At 37.5% G+C, this 23,260-nt stretch overlaps 1 protein-coding gene and 1 long non-coding RNA gene across 3 annotated transcripts in view; both read right to left on the reverse strand.

Annotated features, from left to right (window-relative positions):
• Positions 1–23,260, reverse strand: part of MIB1 (MIB E3 ubiquitin protein ligase 1) — a 47,254-nt gene that overhangs the window by 18,448 nt on the left and 5,546 nt on the right. For both annotated transcript variants that reach the window (XM_083451589.1, XM_083451590.1), the window contains exons 4-12: positions 20,038–20,142; positions 17,634–17,700; positions 16,729–16,933; positions 16,238–16,421; positions 14,725–14,869; positions 13,359–13,492; positions 12,352–12,459; positions 11,162–11,359; positions 9,330–9,481 (exon numbers count right to left, since the gene is read on the reverse strand). In XM_083451589.1, coding sequence (XP_083307715.1) covers positions 9,330–9,481; positions 11,162–11,359; positions 12,352–12,459; positions 13,359–13,492; positions 14,725–14,869; positions 16,238–16,421; positions 16,729–16,933; positions 17,634–17,700; positions 20,038–20,142 — 1,298 coding nt within the window. The remainder of the gene's footprint in view (positions 1–9,329; positions 9,482–11,161; positions 11,360–12,351; positions 12,460–13,358; positions 13,493–14,724; positions 14,870–16,237; positions 16,422–16,728; positions 16,934–17,633; positions 17,701–20,037; positions 20,143–23,260) is intronic.
• LOC310682660 lies at positions 3,699–9,157 on the reverse strand. The gene is made up of 2 exons (XR_014514077.1): positions 6,903–9,157; positions 3,699–6,658 (listed from the first exon to the last, which is right to left on the reverse strand). It is a non-coding gene; the product is annotated as an uncharacterized lncRNA (long non-coding RNA).

Raw genomic sequence — 23,260 nt, forward strand, 5'->3', positions numbered from 1 at the left:
GGTGCTGCTAGGGGAGTACAGAAAGGAAATGTATGTGTGTTATACCTTACATATATTTAGTTAATATATTTAAACAGTGGAGGGAGCTAGGTAGGAGAATCCAAACATGGGGTGCCACCAGAGAAAATGCCCATTATCTATCTAATTATCTATCCATCTGACATTTGCAGGCTGCAACATGGAAAAAGGCATGTACAGGTAATACCAAGGAGTCCTTGTGATATAGCTAAGGCTAAATAATTCTTATTTGTCAATTATTTTATATTGCACTCACATATTGTATTTCCAACACATTATTCCCTTCAAATATTTTAAAACATTTAATAAGGGAATGCTGTCCCCCACATCCTCTCTACCCCCTTTTCTGAATGCTGCATGTTGGAGTTTCCTGCAACAGCAATAACCACCCTTCCCTTCAGCAGTCCTCCCATAAATGGAGAGCTGTGATTACAGGAATGCTGCATAGAAATTACTTGTTTGAGGTCCATCTGATTGGAGCCCGCCCCTAATTGCTTGCAATATGGTATTTTATCAAGAGATGAATAGGAAATGCCATATTTTTAGCCATGTTTAATATATTGTTTTGTCTGCTGTTTTCACTATTCATAAGATATACTGCAGTATTTCCTAAGCTCAACTGCCCTTGCGCTATGAAAGATTTTAAAATAAAACTAAGCACAGTTTTTCCATCTTGCTTATTAACAGATTTAGGTTCAATTCTTCAAATTTTAATTTGTTTTCACACACAGAAGTATTTCTAAAATGGCATTACATTTAAATGCTGCTTATTCCTTAGTTTTTTCTCAGCATCTTTCCCCTCGTTTTGATGTCTAATGCCTCAAAACAGAGTCACAGATGCTCGAGGCTTGTGAATTCAAGATAAAAAAAATCTAGAAAAACCTAAGTAGAAACAGAATACCTCACTTTATTTGACATTGCTAAAAACATATCAGCACAAATGACTGAGCACTGTTGGGACTGCAGGATGAACAATCAATAGAGAAAGAAAGATAGAGGCACGCTCTGCCCCTGGAACTGCAACCAACAGCCGAGATACTATTTTTTGCAATGGTTGACTAAATATGGTCAGGGAAGAGAGAGGCAGAAGAGAGTCTGTTTGCCTGGGAGTGGATGTTTTGAATGCTTAGCTGCCTATAAAGCTGAAACAGTTTTGCTCGCTCACTCTGAGAGGCAAATAGATCCAGTCGAAATAGCATGTATGTGGGAGCCCTGACCTTAACAACATCTATTCAACACCTGAAGACAGGAAATAGCTACAACAAATCTGGCTGGAAACTGAAACCCAAGGAAGAAGAGAGACGAAGCGCAACATCTGAAGTGAAGGAAGGGGGAAATACTTTATTGGGAAGGGGTGGGGGGTGATGCAGGTGCATGCTTAATTTTTAAGATTTCGTGAACATTTTTTGTTGTTGTTTTCAACCGACAAACAAGAAGACTTTGTCCTGCTTTGGGTTTCCTAGCAGCCTTACCCTGGATATTTTACTTTCAGTCTTGCAGCCACAAGGAACTTGTTTCCACGCATCCACATAACAGATACCTATTAAAATTCCTGTTTATGTTTTAGATGTAACTATTTTAGAAAGTGAAATATGTATTCACTTTCACCTTCTCACTGCTCCCCCTCCCACATAACGAAGAGCTGAATCAGCGAATAGAGTGAACACTCAAGATGAGATGGCTGCTGCTGATGTCTCTCTCTAGGTCACTACCTCTCTTCCAACTGCAAATGCTGCATGATAAGCTTACAGGTAACAGAGCATTAGAAGTCCTAAATTATTCCACATGTTTAAAAGATTCCTGTCTGCATGTATCATTTAATAGATTGTTTTTGTTAATCTCTATTGTAGGTAACACTTATTGCCAGTGTGTTTAAGTATCAAGCATCTGTAAAGAGTAAATTTGGAAAAATCCTATTTAACCTAAAAACCATAGACAGGTACCTGTTTGACAAGAAATCTTGTCTTAGCTGTATTTTAGAACATTGCATCCATTGCTATCTAAGCAATTTCTAAAAGTATTAATTTTAGAGAAATGCATCACTTCGTTCTCCCTTTCAAACCACATCTAGCTAGCATTTTGTGACCATTTTATTACAGTAAGGAAAAAGGATGGCAATGCATGAACTGCACAACACTTTTACTAAGAGAGAACATTAAAGGTATTTTATTCTTAAGCATGATTACAATCCAGTTCAAATCTGAAAACAAGCAAGTTATAATTCTTATGCTGCATTGCTGTTCCTCCTTGTAGTACTGTGCTAGCTACTGCTAGGCTCTGATTTGCTCTCTATCAGCTGCACTAGCTTTTTGTCATGGGCTGCAGAAATTGAACATACATGATTTTTCTCTTGCCTGACTACCGTTTAGATGTTTTACTCAAGCTTTTCTCTAAATTAATACTTATGAGAACCTATTTCCTTGTTCAGATCATGAATCAATGTCACAAATGCGATTAAGCATCTTTCAAAACTGTTATTTGTACATTTCACCTCTTAAAAAATAGCTGACCCCACAAACAAATTTTATAGGTTTTTGCCACCTGATCTTGTAATTTCTATGCCACACTAACAGATTCAATAGAAAGAGATGGAATTAGATGGCTAAATATTGCAATATATCTGATATAGTAAATGTGGTAAGCTGGCAAATGACTCTGTATTGCAAATATAGGAACTATTGCATGAACTTAACTATTTCATAAATGTTCAGTAAGGACCAGCTCACAATGCGTGAACTAGAGCCAACTATAGGCCAAAGATTTCCCGTCACCCGCTTTGAATTTTACACTCAGCATCATCTTCAATAACTCGATAAAAAAAAATTGTGGGAGCTACAACAAACTACTAGCATTGGGATTTTTTTTACAAAGAAAATCATTTCCATTTTATTTGGATAATTGCCTTCAACCTCTAGAATGAACAGATTTAAATATGGATGCAGACAGCCAGCAAACCAAGCTCAAAGTGGAGTACAACATCCCATTTCATGGATATAATTGGTACAGCCAACTTTTGATGAAGGCAGATTATTCTTCATATGCAAGCTTAATTGACAGTAAGAAGCAACGGAAGTCCAGACAAGTACTTGAAATCCTCATAGACAAACAATGACTGTTAATATGCTTTAAACTACTGTGCAGGTAAACTACACCGTGAATTTTAGCTTCACCAGCAGATTAAAACAAAAACCAGTTCCTGAAATTAATTGGGAACAATTATTTTGCACTTTAGGATAAAGAAAAAATGTTTTCAGTTTCAACCGGCAATTAGCAGCTGTTAAAACCTGTCCAGAGCACATACTTCTTTATGTACCCATATGCAGATACAATATTATGGAATGTAAAGAAGTATGTATTTTTGGCAGGTATGAACTACAACTAAAAGAAAACTGAACTAAGCTGATCAAAGAATGAGGAATCCACTTTAGTCGTATTTGGGTGAAAGGATCAGGTGAATAGTAGTACAATTTGTGAAACATTAACATTTGTCTAAGTGTTGCATATATCTTCATTGTCAGAACAGTATTGGTTGTAGAAGCAGACACTTTATTTTCTATCCTAAGAAAATAAAATCAACATCACTAGAATAAACAATAAAAACACGACACTTGTGTAAGCATGTAGGTGTGAGAAGATCACTACTAATCAATTGAGGGTCATAACCTTTTAAAAAAAACATTATTTAGCTGAAAACTCAGGATAAGTGGATTTGATATTATGGCACAATGACATCTGGGCCATAAGGCACCATATACTTGCTTATGCTGCAAGCAGCCATATCTAAATTCTCATTCAATTCATGTGTAAAGCTTTCATATGTCAGCAACCAGATGTCTTTAGTTCCCAAAGGCTTGTTTTCAAAAATCAGAAGAATGCTAATTAAAGTTTTGAGAAATTTAAAGATGGTAGATTAAATCTGAATATCATGAGGCAAAATTTGAACCACAAAATATGAAATTATCTTGTTATTTGTTAAACAGGTTTTTTGATGAAGAGTTAAGAAATGAAATGCTTGCTCTACCCCTAAACTATTACCTGCAAGAACCAGGTAAAAACTGAAAAAACAAGAGCTGAAGCCTTAAAGAAACATTCATAATACATATATTAATTCAGCTCATATTACCATTTCATATATCAAACAATTCCTAAGTAGTACAAATTCTCAAAATCAAATTCTAGCTGTTACTAAATGGAGCAATGTTAAAAATATCAAAAGTTTTCAAATTTGGATTATATTAAAGATGTGACTGTTTCTCATTATGTAGATTTGAAATTGAAAGTTATGGTTTTTGTGTATGTTGGAAGCACATTTTGTTTTAGCCAGCCACCAATATTTAAAGATAGTTTGTAAAGCAACACTGGTATTATAACTAACACTATAATCAACCAATTTATAATCTAAGAGCAGAATTCACAAGCAGCAAAGGAATCAAACCTTGCTTATTTCTATGAAGCACTGCTCATTTCTAGAAATAGGGCACCTGAGCAACAAATTAAAGATTAACTTCTGAAGGCTCACATTCTTAAAATTGAGCATTAACATGAGTCAGACTTTGCACCTTTTCCTGCACCAGTATTGTAAACAAGCAGCAAAACAAACCTTAGATCAAAATCGCATAGAACTCGGTAAAGTCTTGTTTCTCTTAGAACATAGCCACACTATAATGTCATCCCCATCACTTAGGTCAGCTGTTGAATTCTAGCTAAGCACAAGCTGAACTCTGGACATCTGCTGACACAGTTGTAACCCAAACATCTCAACCATTTGACTGACAAGGATAACAGATGCTGACATTATCAAATGCTACCATGCTTCTTTCCATGGTCACTTTTTATCCTGATATAGCCAGTACATGAAACTATTGCCATCCAAAAGAACACTCGAGCAGCTGGACCTGTACAACAGTTTCCATATAACTGATAAAAATAGATACCAGTTTTATTGCTGCTCAAGGTTTAAGCCAAATATGTGCCGTTTCTATATTTAATAACAAGGAATGAGTGCATATTTACAGAAATCACATCACCACCAGGGCACTTTGCAACAAAGCTGGCAGGATACATTTAATGTATGCATTATTAATATATAAGTTGAATATTACCCTTCCTTTCGATTGGCTCAGTGTAAGCCTTTAAATATCGTATTGATTTACTGCATGTACTACATTTCTTCAAAATCAAAAGTGTATGCACTTTTAACTCTGATATCAAGGGTTATGTATTATAATTGAAACAACAAGGAGAGGTAAGAACTGTTTATGTAAACACACACACACACACACACACACACACAAATGTTCTATATTGAATGAACATTACTACAGAAAAGGCCTTATAGAACACGGAAATATGAACCAAGGTTGTTCCAAAGTACAACTATAGAAGCATTTGTCGAACACCACTAACAACCTAACATTGCTCCTTCTTCACCTTCCCGTAATCAGTTCTCTGTCAACAGCTGCTGTAATTAAATGTGGCAGTAGCAAACTAATATAAAAATAGTATTCTCTTTAACTGAAGTAATCCCCTTGGGAGATAAATACGATACCCGATAGCCAAGAGAAACACATTACTAGTATTAAATAGTTCAACATTCACGAGAACAATCAATTTTAAGGCCATGACTTAAAATCTTCTTTTATGAATCTTCTATTATGATTAGAAGTTACGATCATAAAAAGTATACAAAGAGAACAAAACCAACTATTGCAAGCCACGAAAGTGTTTTCTCCTATTGTTTAACATTTGGAGTTTTACTTTTTTGAACTTTTTATTATAGAAAGATGAGCCATTTAGGGGAACTTTGGAAAATTGTAAATTTAAAAAGGAATATATACTGCATACAGCTCTTGTATTCACACAATAACACTTTAATGAACACAACATGGAAACAATTGTATGCCTCTTAAACTTCAATGCTTTGCTAAAGCTGGTAAAATGGAACCAAATCACTTGTTTAATGGATTTGGTCCCCTTCAACCAGCTGTAGCTATGTATTGATCACTACAGGACAAATGCTTTCATCAACAAGGTATGTTAATAATGGAAATAATATTCAAGAAAAAGAAGGCTTTTAAAAAGCTGTCAAGCACATGAATGCAAACAAACTATCAAAAACTGACCACCAGCATCTATTCCTGGCAAACTTATAGTAGGGACCTCACTTCCAAACCAAAATCCACAATATTGGAAATTGTGTCTCATCCGCCCATTCTTATTGTATATCAATATGAATTTGAGGTTAACAGTTCCTCTTTCTTTATGTCACTGTTTGTTTTAAAAAAAGAGTAAATGTATGTCAGTTCTCATAAAATAAACGCAAAATACATGTAAATATATTTGTGCTACAATTCCTCTATTTTAATACTATCTTTGTACAACTCAAATTAAGTTTAAAGAGTAGCAAGCATTCACTAAGACCTCTTTTCTATTGTGTTCTACAAAAATGAGAGTGTTTTTTCAACACCAAAGGGCCAATACAGATATCAAGCACCACTATAAAAGCTTAAGATGAGATGAATCTGTGATAGTAGTACTCTTCCACAAGGACATTATGGGATCAAAAACTATCCTATTAAATCAGATCAAATTGATACGGTTAACATGCAACTATTATAGATCAAGTCATAGTTTGGAGAAACTAACTACAAAGGTACCTCGGGTTAAGTACTTAATTCGTTCCGGAGGTCTGTTCTTAAACTGAAACTGTTCTTAACCTGAAGCACCACTTTAGCTAATGGGGCCTCCTGCTGCCGCTGCACCGCCACTGCACGATTTCTGTTCTCATCCTGAAGCAACCTTTTTAACCTGCGGTACTATTTCTGGGTTAGCGGAGTCTGTAACCTGAAGCATATGTAACCTGAAGCGTATGTAACCCGAGGTACCACTGTAATGGCAGTACTCCAGGGATGAAGCAGTAGGATCTAAGACTGAGTTGATAAGCTTGTTAATAAATTCAAAGAAGAGTAGGGGAAAGCATTGCAAGCAGTCTAATTTTATAGTTATCACATGACTAGAAGTACAAGGTAAGTAGAATAGCTTTTACTAAAGCTTTGGGAAAGCAATCGGTGTCCAGATAAAAAGTAATTGTGTAAGCAACGGAAACAAATTAAGCAAACTTAAGTACACTGTAAACTTAAGTACCTCTTTCTGGAAATAAATCCCACTGAGCTTAATGAGTTTAAGTTCTGAGCAGACATGAAGAGCATTCACTTTTAAATTAACTATGACCTGGTTTGCACATAATACTAAGACAGACTATGACTTAGCACATGAAGTGAAGACGGCAGCTGCTTTGCTTCTCTATCCAGCCATGCTGGCGCTGTGAGCTAAAATGTGGTTTGGTTTAACATGTCATCTGAAACTAGGCTCATAGTTTCTCTTTCTTGACAAATCACAAGCTGCAAACCTTCAATAAACTTTGTTACAGCTCATGACTTGTCTGGAACTAAGCCAAACCATGCCTAAATTCACAGCAGGAAGAAAACCGGAGGAGGAGCAAAGCAGCTACAATCTCTTCTCCAGGAACCAGCATGCAAAGCAAAGCTATACTTCTAAGAAATGCTAAGATTTATAGAAAAATATTAAATGCCAGGACCCTGGCATTTATTTAAACATCACTTTCTAGGATACAGTTATAGGACCAAAATTAGAATGGGAGAGATGAACTAATGTTTCTATTGAAATACATTGTTGTGAGTTTGTGCAGCAAAGAAACAATACATTTACAACATAGTTAAAATATTGCTTTCATTTCCTCTGAACAGTAGCGCGCGCGCGCGCGCACACACACACACACACACACACACACGAGTCATACACAAATGGTTAATATTTTTTAAATAAAAAATGAGGGCCGCACCACACAGATGCAGAGATTGTCTATGCCAAGCAAAATGACCTGAATTATTTCTTGCCCACTGGGTCCAACTATCTCAACTCTGGGCCCATAATGTAAGCATGACATTTTTACAGGGTCGATGTGCATAAAACTCAGTGAATACATAACTAATGATATAAGGATCTTGCTAGTGTAATTATTTAGCTACAGTAACTTGTGGACTATTGCAATGCACTCAATTTGGGGCTGTCCTTGAAGACAATTCAGAAACTTCAATAGGTCCAAAATGCAGCAGATTACTGGCTGGGATTCTATTTAGAAGTCTTATAACCTCTGTTTTAAAACTGCTGCAGTGGCTGCCAGTTCATTTACAAGCACCCAATTCAAGGTGCTCATATTAGTGTTTAAAGCTCAACTAAGGGCCTTTCGTTCTACCAACCTCCATCCTTACAGACTTTTTCAGGTGTTAGGATATGCAGAGGAAGGTCTCTTTGTAGTTCTATCACCAGCCGCCATATAGGGGCATAGAATCTCCTGCTCAAGAGCAGGGCAGCAGGCCATCCAAAGCTATAAAAGTTTCCAAATGCTGTTTTGCACAGTGCAGGTCCCATATAATCTCTTCTAGTATATATTTTTCTTAGGCTGTCTTCACACTAGTTTGCAGTGGCATCTACCAACAGGTGGCACTGTAAACGACAGTGTACCTACAGCCTTCTGAGAGCTGCAAAATTATGGCAGCAGAGAGTAGTGGAGGAATGAGGTGCTGGGAAGCATTTTCTTATGCAACTCTAATACTTGGGAAATGTGCCTTTATTTCTAACTTTGAGGACCAGTGTCATGGTTTTGATACATCAGTTACTAGCTATTTCATTCCAAGGCTCTTCTATATCAATCCTCTTCATGGTTGCTATCAGCATGCCTCAAATATATCACTTCTCGACCTATTCAGTTACCTGAATTTTTAAGCAATGAGAATACAATTTCATTCTCAACACAATAATATGTTATAGCCATGTACTGGTAGCCTAAACATCCCCACATGATGGCTATTATCAGAGTCCAAAAAGAAGGAATTATGGTGGCAATCAGATAAACATGGGCAGCAGTTAACAACACAGGATAAAAATAAAGGATTGAGGTGGGATGGAAATACAAATGCAGTTACACATGAAACATATCATAATATAAACTGCACATGTGTACACAGGCCCTGCATTGTGTCTGAATAGCAGCATATATTACAGTGGAACCTTGGTTCTCAAACTTAATTCGTTCCGGGAGTCCATTCGACTCCCGAAACCAGTTCTGCAATGCTCACTTGGGCTGCTGGGAAGATTTAAACCACTTAGCAACAGAAAAGCCATAATGTACAAATGAAACTTGCATCTGAAAAAATGTATAGTCTTTCCCACAATGAAATCTATTTTTTTTTTCTTGCTGATCTTTAGGAACTAACAAATGTTTACTGTACCTTGGATTTCCTCTTAGTGCAGCATGATGGAGAGCATTAAATCCATTGTTATTTGTAATAGTAACATCTGCTCCAGCTTCTAAAAGTACGGCCAAGATGTCATCACGTTTTTTACTTATTGCATCATGAAGCGGCGTGTCACCCTCAGAATCCTAAAAATAGGCATTAGTTAATTCCTGCTTATTACTGCATATTTGCAGAGAAAACGTCTGATGCGGAAGTTACATTTAGTAATTTGTGTTATATAAAGATTACATTTACTGTATACAGAATATAAAAACACGAATGTTAACTTGATCAATGCAAAATGTAACTTTTGATAAAATATTATGATCTTTTAATCCCCATGTTTCAGCTGAGGTTGCTTTCCCCACTCCAATACCACCACTGGGCTATCTAAGGACTATCATGCCATGAGGGGAGAAGGAAAAGATAGAAAAGACTGGAGAGCTGTCCATCATCTAGCATCTAGCTCCCTATATTTCAGCTGAAGTGGTCCTGCCTTCTCCTAAACTATTCCAGTAGGCTACTCAATACCTATCTTGCCCTGAGGGGAGGAGAAATACAACTTTCAATATAACTTTCCCCCTTTGTAGCTTCTTTTTGTTGCTTCATTCTACAATTTTAATTTATGCTTACTGTTTCTATGTAAACCGCTTTGTAAAGTTCATCTGAATAGCAGCATATATTATAGTGGAACCTTGGTTTTCAAACTTAATCTGTTCCGGGAGTTCATTCGACTCTTGAAACCATTCGAAAACCAAGGCATGGCTTTTGATTGGCTGCACTCAAATGGAAGCTGCGTCGGACATTTGGCTTCTGAAAAACGTTCACAAACCAGAGCACTTACTTCCAGGTTTGCAGTGTTTGGGAGCCAATTTGTTCGTCAACTAGGCAGTTCAAGAACCAAGGTTCCACTGTATATAAAAAATGTAAGTAGAGAACAACCAGATATTCAAAGAACACCAGGTATGATGAAAATGTCTAATACATTTCCATCTATGTTTGAGGAATTCCAATAGTTATTTTGTCATTTGTTTGGAAATTGTATCTGTATGCTTTGCTACAGCCATAAACTGGCCTGCAGGAGCACAGCTGTGTATGGAAGTGTCCCCAGACTGTAAACCTGAAAAGGTGATACCTATCCCACCCAGAAGAGGTTGAACACCCATTTCCAGATCAGCTTGTTCACCCTCATCCAGTTCATTACAGCCTCTCAACATTGACTAAGAGTTTCCACTGCCTTCCTGGCATCTGATGGAAGAGCGTTGGGTGCCATCAGTATACCAATATGATTGTACTCCAGACTGCACCACTGCACTCCAGATCTCTAGATAACATCTTGCAATGTAATATATCAACACACCATGCTATCACTGAACATACATGCACTCTATTAACGATGAAGCCCTTACTATCAGAGGAAACCAACTTCATTGAAATTTGAGAGATACTGTTTCAATCAATAGCAGAAGATCCCCGAGATTACAAAAGTTGTCTGTCTATGATCTAAACTATTAAACACCGCAGAAGATCAACAACTGAACTGATAGTAACATGTTCAAGTCAAATCGAAGAAATAATGGCAACAAATCAAAGTTATGATTGCATAGATCAATGTTATAATGCATGTTTAAGGTCATAATTGCATATATTTCCATATACGTATCAATGTATACAGCAAGAAAAACTGCTCAAATCTAACAATTATATGGAAATTTGGAGGCAGATCCCATTTTATAACTTTAATGTTATTTATGTACATTCAAAAACTCCACATTTCCATACATTTTATTGTATCAAAACAAATAATAAACAGGAGCTTAAATTACCTGGAGGCTGGGGTGGCAACCAAAGTCCAGTAATGTCTTTACTACTTGGAGATGACCTTTATTAACAGCAATATGAAGTGGTGTCTGTCTACGTTTATTGCGAGCATTGAGATCTGCACTGCCTCTGTGCAAAACTTCTATTACAGCTCCTTCATCACCAAAAGCTGCATGGTGAACAGCCCTGTCTCCATCTTTGTCCTAAATGATCAAGATTCAGTGGAATTAGTCATATTACTCTTGCACTGGACAATAACTCTGGCTCATGATAAAGCACTTTCTATACCAATAGCAAAACTGTCTTATACAGGCCTTCACAACATGAATTTCGTTATTGAACCAACCAATATCTAGTGATGTTTTATTTATGTTTTATGGATACTTTTACTGTTTTTATTATATTGTACAGGTTGTATACTGCCTATATATTTCTTTTGAAAAAGAGGTTTATTAAATAAATAAATAGCCACAAAGGAAAATGCTGCAATGGTATAAAACATCACAATTATCCTAACAGTTAGAGAAAGAATAAATGAGAATACTGTATAAAGTACAGTCCATGTGACATTTTGGCAAGATGTAAACAACACAAATTGCACTACTTATGCATCACACCAGTTATTTTGCTGTTAAAATGTACAACTATTCCATGTAATAGTCTAGTGAAGTTACAATGCAAAGACTAGGGCAGAACTCTACGGTTTAGTAGGGCAGCACAAGCGGCAGAACACGGGTTTTGTGCCTCTTCACTTGAAAGTGCAGTCCCTATCACAATATGGATGTCTCATCTCTTGAATGGCCACTGTTAAACTATGTAATTATCACAATTCGTATTTTTCTGCATTTCATTTCCTTCTGACCTCACTATTTACAATCCTCTCCCCAAGGTACAGGCATATATGTACATACCTGCAACTCAGGATAATAGGATAATACTGAATACATCAGATGAAGTGGACAATAGTCCACAAAAGTTTATTAATATGTCTGTTAGTCTTTTAAGATGCCTCAAGGCTTAAAAAGACTGGAAACAATCAAATTAAACAGATTGCAATAAAAGGAGTCATAAAAAGTAAAAATATTCCTTAGCCAGAAACATTTATAAATGACTGATCTGAAAGTTTAAAATCATTATGTAACACTAAGTGACTTCTATTAGTAGCATTTAGTGGACAAATTAAAGATTTAAATACCTCAGCTTCTACATCCACATTCTGCTTCAGAAGCAATTTCAAAATATCAACATGCCCATTCTGACTAGCAGCTTGCATAGCTGTGTGTCCTGCACACTGCCCATTCACCTGGAAATACATGATAAATCAAGTCAAGGCAGCTTACAAATACAGAATACATTTATTATATGTACATATGCTCAAGAACTGCACCAAACTATCTAGAGAACAAATTCAATTTTGAATGACAAGTAAATAATCTAACATACTTTACAAATAATTTATTGAACACATTTTAATACTTGTCATTTGATGAATTGTCTCTTCAAATTCCAGTATCTCTTTCACTTACCAGCTTAGCTAAACTAATGCACTATAAAGACCTTTAAATCTACTAAAGAATTGAAGACTTAAATTAAAAATTTAAAAATTCCAAAGGATTATGGAATGGGGTGTCAATGATCATCCTTAAAGTCATTTGGCTAGCTCGGATCAAATTCTGACAAATTATTATCTATTAAAACAGTACCAATACAACTACTTTTTCAAGACATTTTAAATGTGTATCAGTGTATCTGCAGATCCCAAGATACAGGGAAATCCAAAGCAATACAATCAGGTGAAGGCTACATGTCATAATTCCCTATTTCTTCTCTTGGATGAACCAGGGCATTTCACCCAAATCCTAGCTACTTGAAGGGATAATTATAACAAATATTTCAGGATAAAACTTCCTCTTCTGGGTAAGTTGAAACAATATAAAAAAGCTTTTGACAACAATACAGTGTACAGGTAACTAACGAAAGCAACAAGCTGAAGAACACCAGAGTTGGACTGATTTTCCCTTTTAAGCACTGTACAATTAAACTTCTTCCTTTCACTCAATGCCATTATAGCTCTAGCTGCAAAGATCATGGAAGGAAGGCCTATCTTTGTTTTGACCATTGAGAAGTGCCATTTAAAAAAACAAAACCTAGAAAGGAATTGGAAGTATCTTTTTGCATTAGCAGTTAAAACAAAGTACTCACATCCACATCTGGTCTCTTAAGCAAATCTTCCACTTTGGCTACATCTCCATTAGCAGCTGCTTTAACCAGCTCTTCATTAAGATCCCCAGATTCTTGAGTTTCAAACAGTTTCTTCAATAACTGGGACAATCGCTCTGTGAATATTATAACAATTTATTTTAATACAAATCACAATATCTGAATGTTGTGTTGCACTTGAATGAACGTCAATGTATTTATAACTCAAAAACACTCTTACGTAAACCAAACAAATTATCTATCTAAAACAATGTTGCAATTTGCTCCAGAAAAATAGCAGCAAAAACAGATTCATCACTTCATAACTTAAATATTAAGAATCATTCCCTCCAATAGTGAACTTGGGTGAGTCAAGTGCCTATCCATTTAGAAGTAAAACATGGCCAGCAAACAATACAGAAGCACTTCTACATACTGGGGGTATTCATATGGCATACAGAACTATAGGACTGTACATTTAAACTCATATAGCCCTGTGAGATTCCATGTCTTACAGAATGTTGATGAAATAGAGATAAGAAAACACTCATTTCATTGAGTGCTCAGAATGAATGGCAAAGGCAGAAAATTGTGCCTTTGGCTCCTACCTTTAAGGTGTGGCTGGACAGCAGCACAGTATGTTTCCTCCCACTTAACTCAAAATTATGGATTTCTCTATTCTTTTCTATGGATAGCATTCACTTCTACTCCCCAAAGAAAAGAAAAGGAAGGTTCTAAAGGAACCTAAAGTTGAGCAGACTGTGAGAGTTTAGAAATAGGTGTGTAGCTGAGGGCAGCTGAGACATGAAATGGCACCTGACTTGTCTGAGCTGCCAGTGGTTCACCCACAGAATTTGTCTTACCAGGATTAAATTTCAGTTTGTTGGCCTTCAATTAGCCTGACTGAGAACATGCAAGGAATTACTTCCACTGAAAATGCCTACAAGCTTTCTTGCACCATCTTGTGGACTGTCTAGTGATTATGACTGATGGAACATTTTAGCTGCATCTGACCCAGTAAGGTTGCAGTCCTACAAACGATTACCTGGAAGTAAATCCCACTGACTTCAATAGGGCTTTTTCTAAGGAGGCATGTTATTTATATCCACAACCTGTTTTTTTATTCTTCTGAAGCAATTTAGAACACCATACAACAAAAGTATCTTCTAAAATCAATTCATGTATAAAGTAAAAGTACCCAATTATCCTTCCACTCTCCTCTGCAAACAGAATAATTGACAGAACTGTTTTACATTAAGAAAATTTTATTTCCCTGAAAGTTAATGTAGTACTTTCACTAAATATTTTTCTCTTAGGTAACACACCTTTAATAATTTCACATCTTGTAGACACTAACTTTCTAACTTACCCCCAGATGCATTGCTTATAGCGGAGCCTGCTGATGCTACCTTTGACACAGCAGCTGGATTGTATGTCCAAGAAGTTCCACAAACCTCTACTTTTAAGTCACTATCTGAATAGATCTGCTGGACCCTTCCAACTTTACCTAAAGTCTACATTGAAGACAAGACAGTCAAACACATTTATTATGTTACAGCTTTGTAAGTACAGATTGTCACATCCCATACTATATTTTCAATCAAGCTGTATATACCCTAGCCTCCCCCAGTCTACTGTCTTCCAGAAGGTTTGGACTATGAGTTGTATCTAATGCAAGCCCAACTCAGAGTAGATGCACTGAAATTAATGAACATGACTAACTTAGGGTAGTAGACACATGAAATTAATTGAAACTGAGTTTTTAAAACAAACAAACAAAAAACCCCTACAACTCCCATCATCCCTGACTACTGGCCATGCTGATGGGAGTTATAGTCCAAAACTTTGATGGCACCATGTGGGAAAACGCACCACTACTGCTTGAATCGTAACAATAGGCAAAGATGAAAGCTAGAAATGTGCAGAATAATCATTAAATTAAAATCTAGTTAATTTCTGTTATGAAGTTGTTCAGAAAGACATGTTCTTTTCCAATAATTCCAGGTGTTATTTATGTGGTCCTACATCTTCCAGACCATTATAGCTATTCAAGCGCCTACTGTTGGAAATTTTTGTTTCAAATACCTTAGAGCCAGAAAATTAATAATTTCTAAGAAAATCAATAGTTACAGAATTGTCTAGTTATCCAATCCTTAGCATAAACTTAATAAATGGGGAGAGGCCAGAGAATGAGAATGACAACTGTCAGTGCTCCTCTTAAAAAAGGACATGCTTTTCCACCAACTTGTCCCTTACTCGCATCACAATGGCAAATGTAAGTAAATAGCTTGAAAATACATCCGGCAGAAGACACATACTGTATTCTCCTTCCATTGCGCTAATTATATGGGGATGGTGGTCTCAATTTGCATAGGAAAAAGACCTGACACACTTTTATTTCAAAGGGTATCACAAATATCCATAAAATCTCATTGAAGGTGTTGTTAACAGAAATTAATTATTTTCTGGGATAAGCTGTGGTTGTAAAAGAACAACTAGAACAATTGTCCTGAAAGAGGGAAATGACAAGTCTTCTTCACATGTTGATTTAATGAAGTATCAAGACTAAAATTTCACTATCAAATTCTTCTATTTCCAAGCATTAAGAGACAGAATTATAGCATTATACTAGGAATTTCTATACCAGCACCACAAGACATGAGTGGGCACCAGAATCCTGACACTGATGCAATGGCACAATTGACACCAGCCAATTGTGTACATGAGCCAACATCTGTACTGGTGCACAGATTTCTGCCCAACTGCCACAGCATGAATGTATAGGGGTTTTTGCACCATACTATGAGCACAAAAACGAAAGGTTTCCCTTCAGCATTGAACGGTTCCTCATTTAGAAGAAACCAGACTTAGCTTAAACTTACAGGAAGCATTGCTTCAGCCCATTCGCCGTGTCCTCTTTGAAGCAGCTTAATTCTTTCTAGGTCATAACAAACTTGGACAAGATCACCCACTTGAAATTGTGAAGTACCACCTTCAGCACCTTGAGCAGCATCTCCACTTCGGACAACGTTGGCTTTGGTGAGAACAGCAGGGTTAAAAGTCCACCTGAAAAATATCAATGGCCATGAAACATTATGATGAAGTGTTTAGTGTTTATATTAACTGTATAGGTACATTACTAACCAATCTTAACCCACATCTGCCAGTCTACAACTGGTTGATTTTGCAAGACTCCAATATGTCTCCATGGTTGTATCTAGTAGTTTAAGAGTATCCCTCAAATGTTTAAAGTAAAATGAAACGGATTAATGTAGTCACATTTCTGTAATAAATTACTGGCCCCACATGCTAATTCAATTTGATAACTGACTCTCATTAAGTATTCCAGGCAAGAAATAATGGCAGAATGTACCTATTGCCACTTGGATACTGAACAACAATGTCATGATCTTCATCTATGCCACAAACTGTGCCAGTAGTAGTTAAAGTTTCAAACATTCCATCAGTCCATCCTCCGTGGCCATGCTGCAAAGACTGAACAATCTCCAAGTCAAGATCAATGTTTACTAGATCACCGATCTGCAGTCCACCAGGATTTCGGTTACCGTTTTGTTCACCTAAAGTTAGAATTTTAAAAAGACAAAGTAATGTTTAGGAATCCTCATTCACTCTCGCAAATAACCAAACTACCAACTGGATCCGTTGTAGTCCTAAGGTTCTCATTCTGGTAGTGCAATGATTTAACCTTGGCAGAGCAGAATTCCCTCCCCTTCTCCCTCTTGTGCACCCAGTAAATCTGGGAGCTTCCTCGCTACCCTGCAGAGGAGATTTGGGAAGGAGCAGGGCAAGGAGAAGAGGTAGTGTAACCAGCCAGCGGTGAAATGTATGTAGAAGTCAACTCACTAAGCAATATAGATAATAGTATCACCATTACAGCTAACAGAAGTAGCATACAGCTAGGAATTGTTAACCATGATAAATACTAGACAAAAAAGTATTTTTACCTTTAGTGGTGTCAATTCCCTACTAGGTTATGCACACACACAGGGTTGTATCGAATGCTGCACTAGCAGGGTTCCACTGGTACAATGGGATTTCTGTTTCTCCTCCTCACCCCAATCCCAACTCTAAATCTGTGGAAGGGGGTCCACTCATCCCTTCATAACTGTTTTTGAGGATTTGTGGGAAGCTAGAGACATTCCATTGCACGCACAGAATTCCACTGTATCACTGGAGCTCCAGTATTGGATACGAAACAAAGACTTGAGTCAAAATAAATCACAGAGCAAAATTCAAATTATGTTACATTTAACTCACCAAGCACAGGACAGTGGTCTCTGTAGAAGGACCCTCCTTTCGCATCCTGAACACATTTAAGGTCTGACTAAAATAAAACAAATGCAGAGACAGAGACACAGATCTTTAGCTTTAAGTATGTGAATACTTAAATACTGAGCCAGAATTTGTATCACAATAGTAATTGAGTATCTAGACCATTTTTGCAACATGCTTCCTTACGTTGTATACTTCCTTCTGTAGCCTATGGAAATTTGAAAAATAGATGATTGTGTATTGTGACAGATACTGTTTCAAGTGCTAATTCAAGAGCACTATAAAGGGAAATGCTAGTCCTGTTGATTTGGATGTAATTTTAAATTTTATATGGCGTTTTTGTGTGGTTTTATGTAGTATTGTTGTAAACCACTGATATATTTTATGAATAAAATATATGAAAATAAATTAATGCTTTCATCAATAATCCTGCTCATGTCCTGTGCCCTCTCAATCAGTCAACTCACAGAAGGCTTTGTCCAACACTATCATCCTTTGTTTCACCAGTCTAATAGTACCATGTTGTATTAAAGTTTCCCAAAATAGTCTGCAAAAGCTTAACTTGTATTTTTAAAAGTGAAAATAAACTTTCTATGCACAGTAGTTAAATAGTTTTACCAAAATTTATGGTTTCTAGAATTTTGAACAAGCACACTGAAGTATTCTGGATGCTATTTTATCCTTTACAGGATACATAAGTAACTTATTTTAAAATGTAATCACTATTGAATATACTGTAGATAGTAGCAAATTCTAGTATGTTTCTTCTTCCCTAACTCTTGCTTTCACTATTCCTAATCCAAATAGCAGCCATCTGGTGCTATCTCTGAAGCAATTCCCATTGGGTAAAGGTCATTCAACGCATGTACACTAAAGTGTGAAGCGAACAGGAAGAGTCTTCTAATCTGTATCATCTGGAACTAGAGGAGTAAACAAAGGAACAGGTGGTGTATAGGCCAGCCATGTGCTGTTCAAAAATATTTCTTTTTCTTACTTGAGAAAAAAAGGTCCCAAGTACTAAACTTGAGGTACTGGCAGATTGCATCATGAAAAGAATATGTCATCCCCCAAGTTATATGAACACACACCAGAATGATCCTAAAAAATGAAAGGCTGCTAACAGATTACCTCAGAACCAGAACATTTATTTAAAAAATACCTCAACTGCAAGACAAAACACATATGCATTCACACAGCACGCTGTGATGTTACAAATATGCTTGCTATAATCTGACCCTATATCTCTAAGGATTCGTTGAAATGCACTGCTCTTTTTTCACTCCTCTCACCAATTCAGTGTGATCAGAAAGAATCAAAGAATGTACATGAAAAACAAATGACTAAGCTGCTTCCAATAGCTAGACATGTCTTTGCTTAAATAGGAAGGAAGCAAAAAAAAAAAAAAACCTTCCAAAAGAGGATCCTAGACTCAAATGATACCTTCTATTCAGCAAAAATTGTTTCAAAATAAAACTATTTCCTTCAGAATTTAGGAGAAAGGTGAATTTAAATACAACAGCCAACACAACAGGAATAAAAGTATAATCATATCTACACATTAGTTACAAAATTTTGGGACTGGCATATAGGAATTTTTTCCTGCATACGAAATAAATCGCATGTAAGGGACAACTGAAAATTAGTAAATCACTGTTTCCAAATAGAAAAGGAGGGGTGAAGTTTGCTTAGACAATATTTGTGCAAACTACTAAGACTACTAAACGCAGTAACAGTAAACTGAGATTTTAAAAAAGGGAATAATGACTTCACTAATGTGAAGAAATACATTTGACATACTATTTTAGCAGGTATGGTCATGTTTAATGAATCCCATTTAGCACATTACTTTATTCTGCTGAAACATAGTATTTCTCAGTTTGCTACAACGCACTGTGTCAAACTGGAGAAAAGTAAAAACTGTCCCAGTTTTGCCAAAGAGTCTGTTGTATTATTGGAACCACATGGGAAGTTCACTTCTAAAACTTGAAATTTAGTCAAACTTCAAAGAACGCTAAAATACTATGAAACTATCCAAATGTTTACTACAGCCTAGGATGTAAATAAATTAACATTATATTAGGAAACTAAACTCTTTTCAGCAATTTTCTCATTTATTTTGTTGTAAATAAGTATCTTATTTACAAAACTAAATGCCTCTGATTGGAATAGAAGCTAGCTCATAAGTTGTAAGTAGTTTGCATGTTTAATGAACTGAGACCAGACTTATGCATATGCATGAGTTGTCCCTACAGATGTAGGAACAATGAAGTGGCTAATAGCATGCAAACTGACAGAAGGATGTAACAAAAGAAGATAATAGCACAGCGCAAGCCGTTTTTACTATTCCCCCATGAAGCAATTTTACTCTTTGTATTGCTTTACTCCTTACCATGCCCTCAAAGCCAACTCTGTAAAGGTTTTTAGCGCCATTGTCCCATAAAACATATGCTGCACTGTGTGGACTTGATGCACTCCAGTCTTGGATTTCAGTGACCTAGCAAAGTAAAGAAGAGGAATGGGAGTATGTTGCCAAAAAAGTAAATAATCTTTATCCACAACCTATAGATAAGAATGCTTCCATTTATTAATCATTTGCTTAAAACAGTTGTGCAGCACCTTTGACTTCCCAGATGTTGCTGAACAACAACTCCCATCATCTCTGACCATAGGATGTGCTTGCTAGGGCTGATAGGAATGGAAGGCAAAAGGTTACCACGTCCTAATTTAAGACATTTATATCCTACCTGTTGAAAAAGTTCAAGACAGCCAAGAAACAAAGTTATAATATATAAATAAAAATATGAAAACCCCCAAAAAACTACATCATTATTTAAAAATACACAAAGCAGGACCAAAAAATGGAAAGATAAACTCCTTAACAGCCAAAGGTTTTCAAAAAGGAAGCTCTTCACACGGCATCAGGGAATGGCCAAGGTGGCTCTCTCTCTGGGAAAGGAGTTCCAAAGTCTGGGCACTGTCCCCCCAAAGCCCTCTTCTCTGCTCTTAGAAAATTTTGGAACACACAGGAGGGTCTCTGTTGATGACTTTGCATATCAGCAAAGCAGCAAGCCAAGTTATGCCTCAATATTTACACACATTTAGAGGAAGAGTCTTAATTTTCAAACTAAAATCAGCTAACAGACAAACCCCCATTTTATGTTTTTAACCATGTAACGAAAGTGGAGCTTTCCTTCAATTTAAACATTAGTGAAGTAAGCTTACACAAAATATAAAAACACTGGACAACCAATAAATTCACAACATAGCAAAATGTAAAACAGCTAATTTGTCTTAAAAACCTAGCACATCAAGATAAGCATGATTTTATTTAGGAGAGGCTTTAACACAAACAGAATTTCATTAAGAAGGTGTACACCCCATGCACACATACCCGGATCCGATTCAGGACCCAATCTGGCACTTCAAAGCAGCCTCCATCCAGCATACATCTAGACCAGAGCTATAACCAAGAGACTTGCTGACTTTAATCAGGGTTTAAAACACTAATTATACATGCAATCATGGGGAGTAAGTGGTGTATGCATCTCCTTCAACCCCTTGACTCCCCCACCCCCTTTGGATGGGCCCAGGATGCTCTGGGCAAGCACAATTCAACATGGGACTGCCTCAACCTGCCCTAGCTAAATGCCAGGTCAACCCAAATTGGTCTGGGTTTCAGCGTGAGCCAGTGTACAGTTCTAAATTATGTATCTGGCTAACACTACAAAAAAGGCAGTTTCTGTACTCAAATAGGTCTGATTTAGTGAAAGGTCAGAGTCTAGAATGAAGATCCCAAATCCAGTTGGAGAAGTTCATACGAGCATAAAAGGTAAAGGGACCCCTGACCATGAGGTCCAGTCGAGACCAATTCTGGAGTCGCGGTGCTCATCTCACTTTACTGGCCGAGGGGGCCAGCGTACAGCTTCTGGGTTATGTGGCCAGCATGACTAAGCCGCTTCTAGCGAACCAGAGCAGCGCACAGAAATGCTGTTTACCTTCCCACCAGAGCAGTACCTATTTATCTACTTGCACTTTGACGTGCTTTCGAACTGCTAGGTTAGCAGGAGCAGGGACCAAGCAACGAACCGCCGATCTTCTGATCGGCAAGCCCTAAGCTCTGTGGTTTAGACCACAGCACTAACTGCGTCCCGTACATATGAGCATAAACGGGCCTTAAATAACTGGGTCCCAGACCATTTCACAGTTAGGAAAAAAGTAAAAGCCAGCACCTTAAATTGAGCCTTGAAACAAACTGGTAACCAGTGTAACTGGTGTAAGATAGTGTTAAATGGTCTTGCTCCTATCATCATCTTAGCAGCAACATGTTGAACCAAATAAAGCTTCTGGCTAGCGTTAATGGCAACCTGAATTAAAGGTTATTGCATTAATCCAATCTGAGTGTTACCACTGCTGATGTAGGCTGGTTTTTCCATTTAAGGTTGCAACTGGAACGTCATCCTAAACCACTAGCAGACACTCCTGAATACCAACATGACCTGAGCATCTAGGGTTAGCATCAGATCCAGAATCCAAAAGCTGAAAACTTGGGTCTGTCAGAGGGAGCATAATTCTATCCTGTTCGATAGAATTCCCCACTAACAGCACCTCTACCTTGTCTGGATTATGCTTCCATTTGTTTACTCCCATCTATTCCAGTATTAGGGACGCGGGTGGCGCTGTGGGTAAAAGCCTCAGCGCCTAGGGCTTGCCGGTCGAAAGGTCGGCGGTTCGAATCCCCGCGGCGGGGTGCGCTCCTGTCGTTCGGTCCCAGCGCCTGCCAACCTAGCAGTTCGAAAGCACCCCCGGGGGCAAGTAGATAAATAGGGACCACTTACTAGCGGGAAGGTAAACGGCGTTCCGAGTGCGGCTTTGGCTTGCCACGTGACCCGGAAGTGTCTCCGGACAGCGCTGGCCCCCGGCCTCTTGAGTGAGATAGGCGCACAACCCTAGAGTCTGTCAAGACTGGACCGTAGGGGCAGGGGTACCTTTACCTTTTATTCCAGTATTGCCTAACAATGGCTTGGGGTGTCTACCACCTCCCTGGAATTATCTGGTAGAAATGTATAAGCGGAGCTGCTACTGGCTTTAACTGCACTTCAGGTCAAACCTCTGGATGATCTCACCCACTGGCTTCCTATAGATGTTAAAAAGCTTGAGGGACAAAAAGGAACCCTGTAGTACTCTACTCACCAAAACCATGGGGCAGAGCAGCCTTCCCCCAGCACTGCCTTCTGGCATCAACCTTCCAGAAAGGACTAGAGTGGCTGCAACACAAGTGTCCTCAAGTTCCAAGTCAGCAAGCCAAACCAGACACAATACCAAGGCTGATCCAGGAGAATCAGTAGGTACACACATACCAGACAGCCAAATCTATCCCTCAAAGGACAATAAAGATATTTTCTTGGAACCAGGCCAAAAAACATATTAGGATTGATTCAAGCAATTGGCATTATTCAGTACTAATTGGATAAACCACCAAGCATTTCAAATAGCAAGTTTAAAGGCAAGTTAGAAACTGGATGGTAGTTAAGGGTCAGTCAGTCCTCCCCCCCCCCCCCAAAGCGTCTCAATATGTCTTCATTTACCGCATTTCCCTTAGAGAAGCATAAGTC

Source organism: Podarcis tiliguerta (assembly GCF_965153285.1).
Source record: "Podarcis tiliguerta genome assembly, chromosome: 7".
Lineage (NCBI taxonomy): Eukaryota > Metazoa > Chordata > Lepidosauria > Squamata > Lacertidae > Podarcis > Podarcis tiliguerta.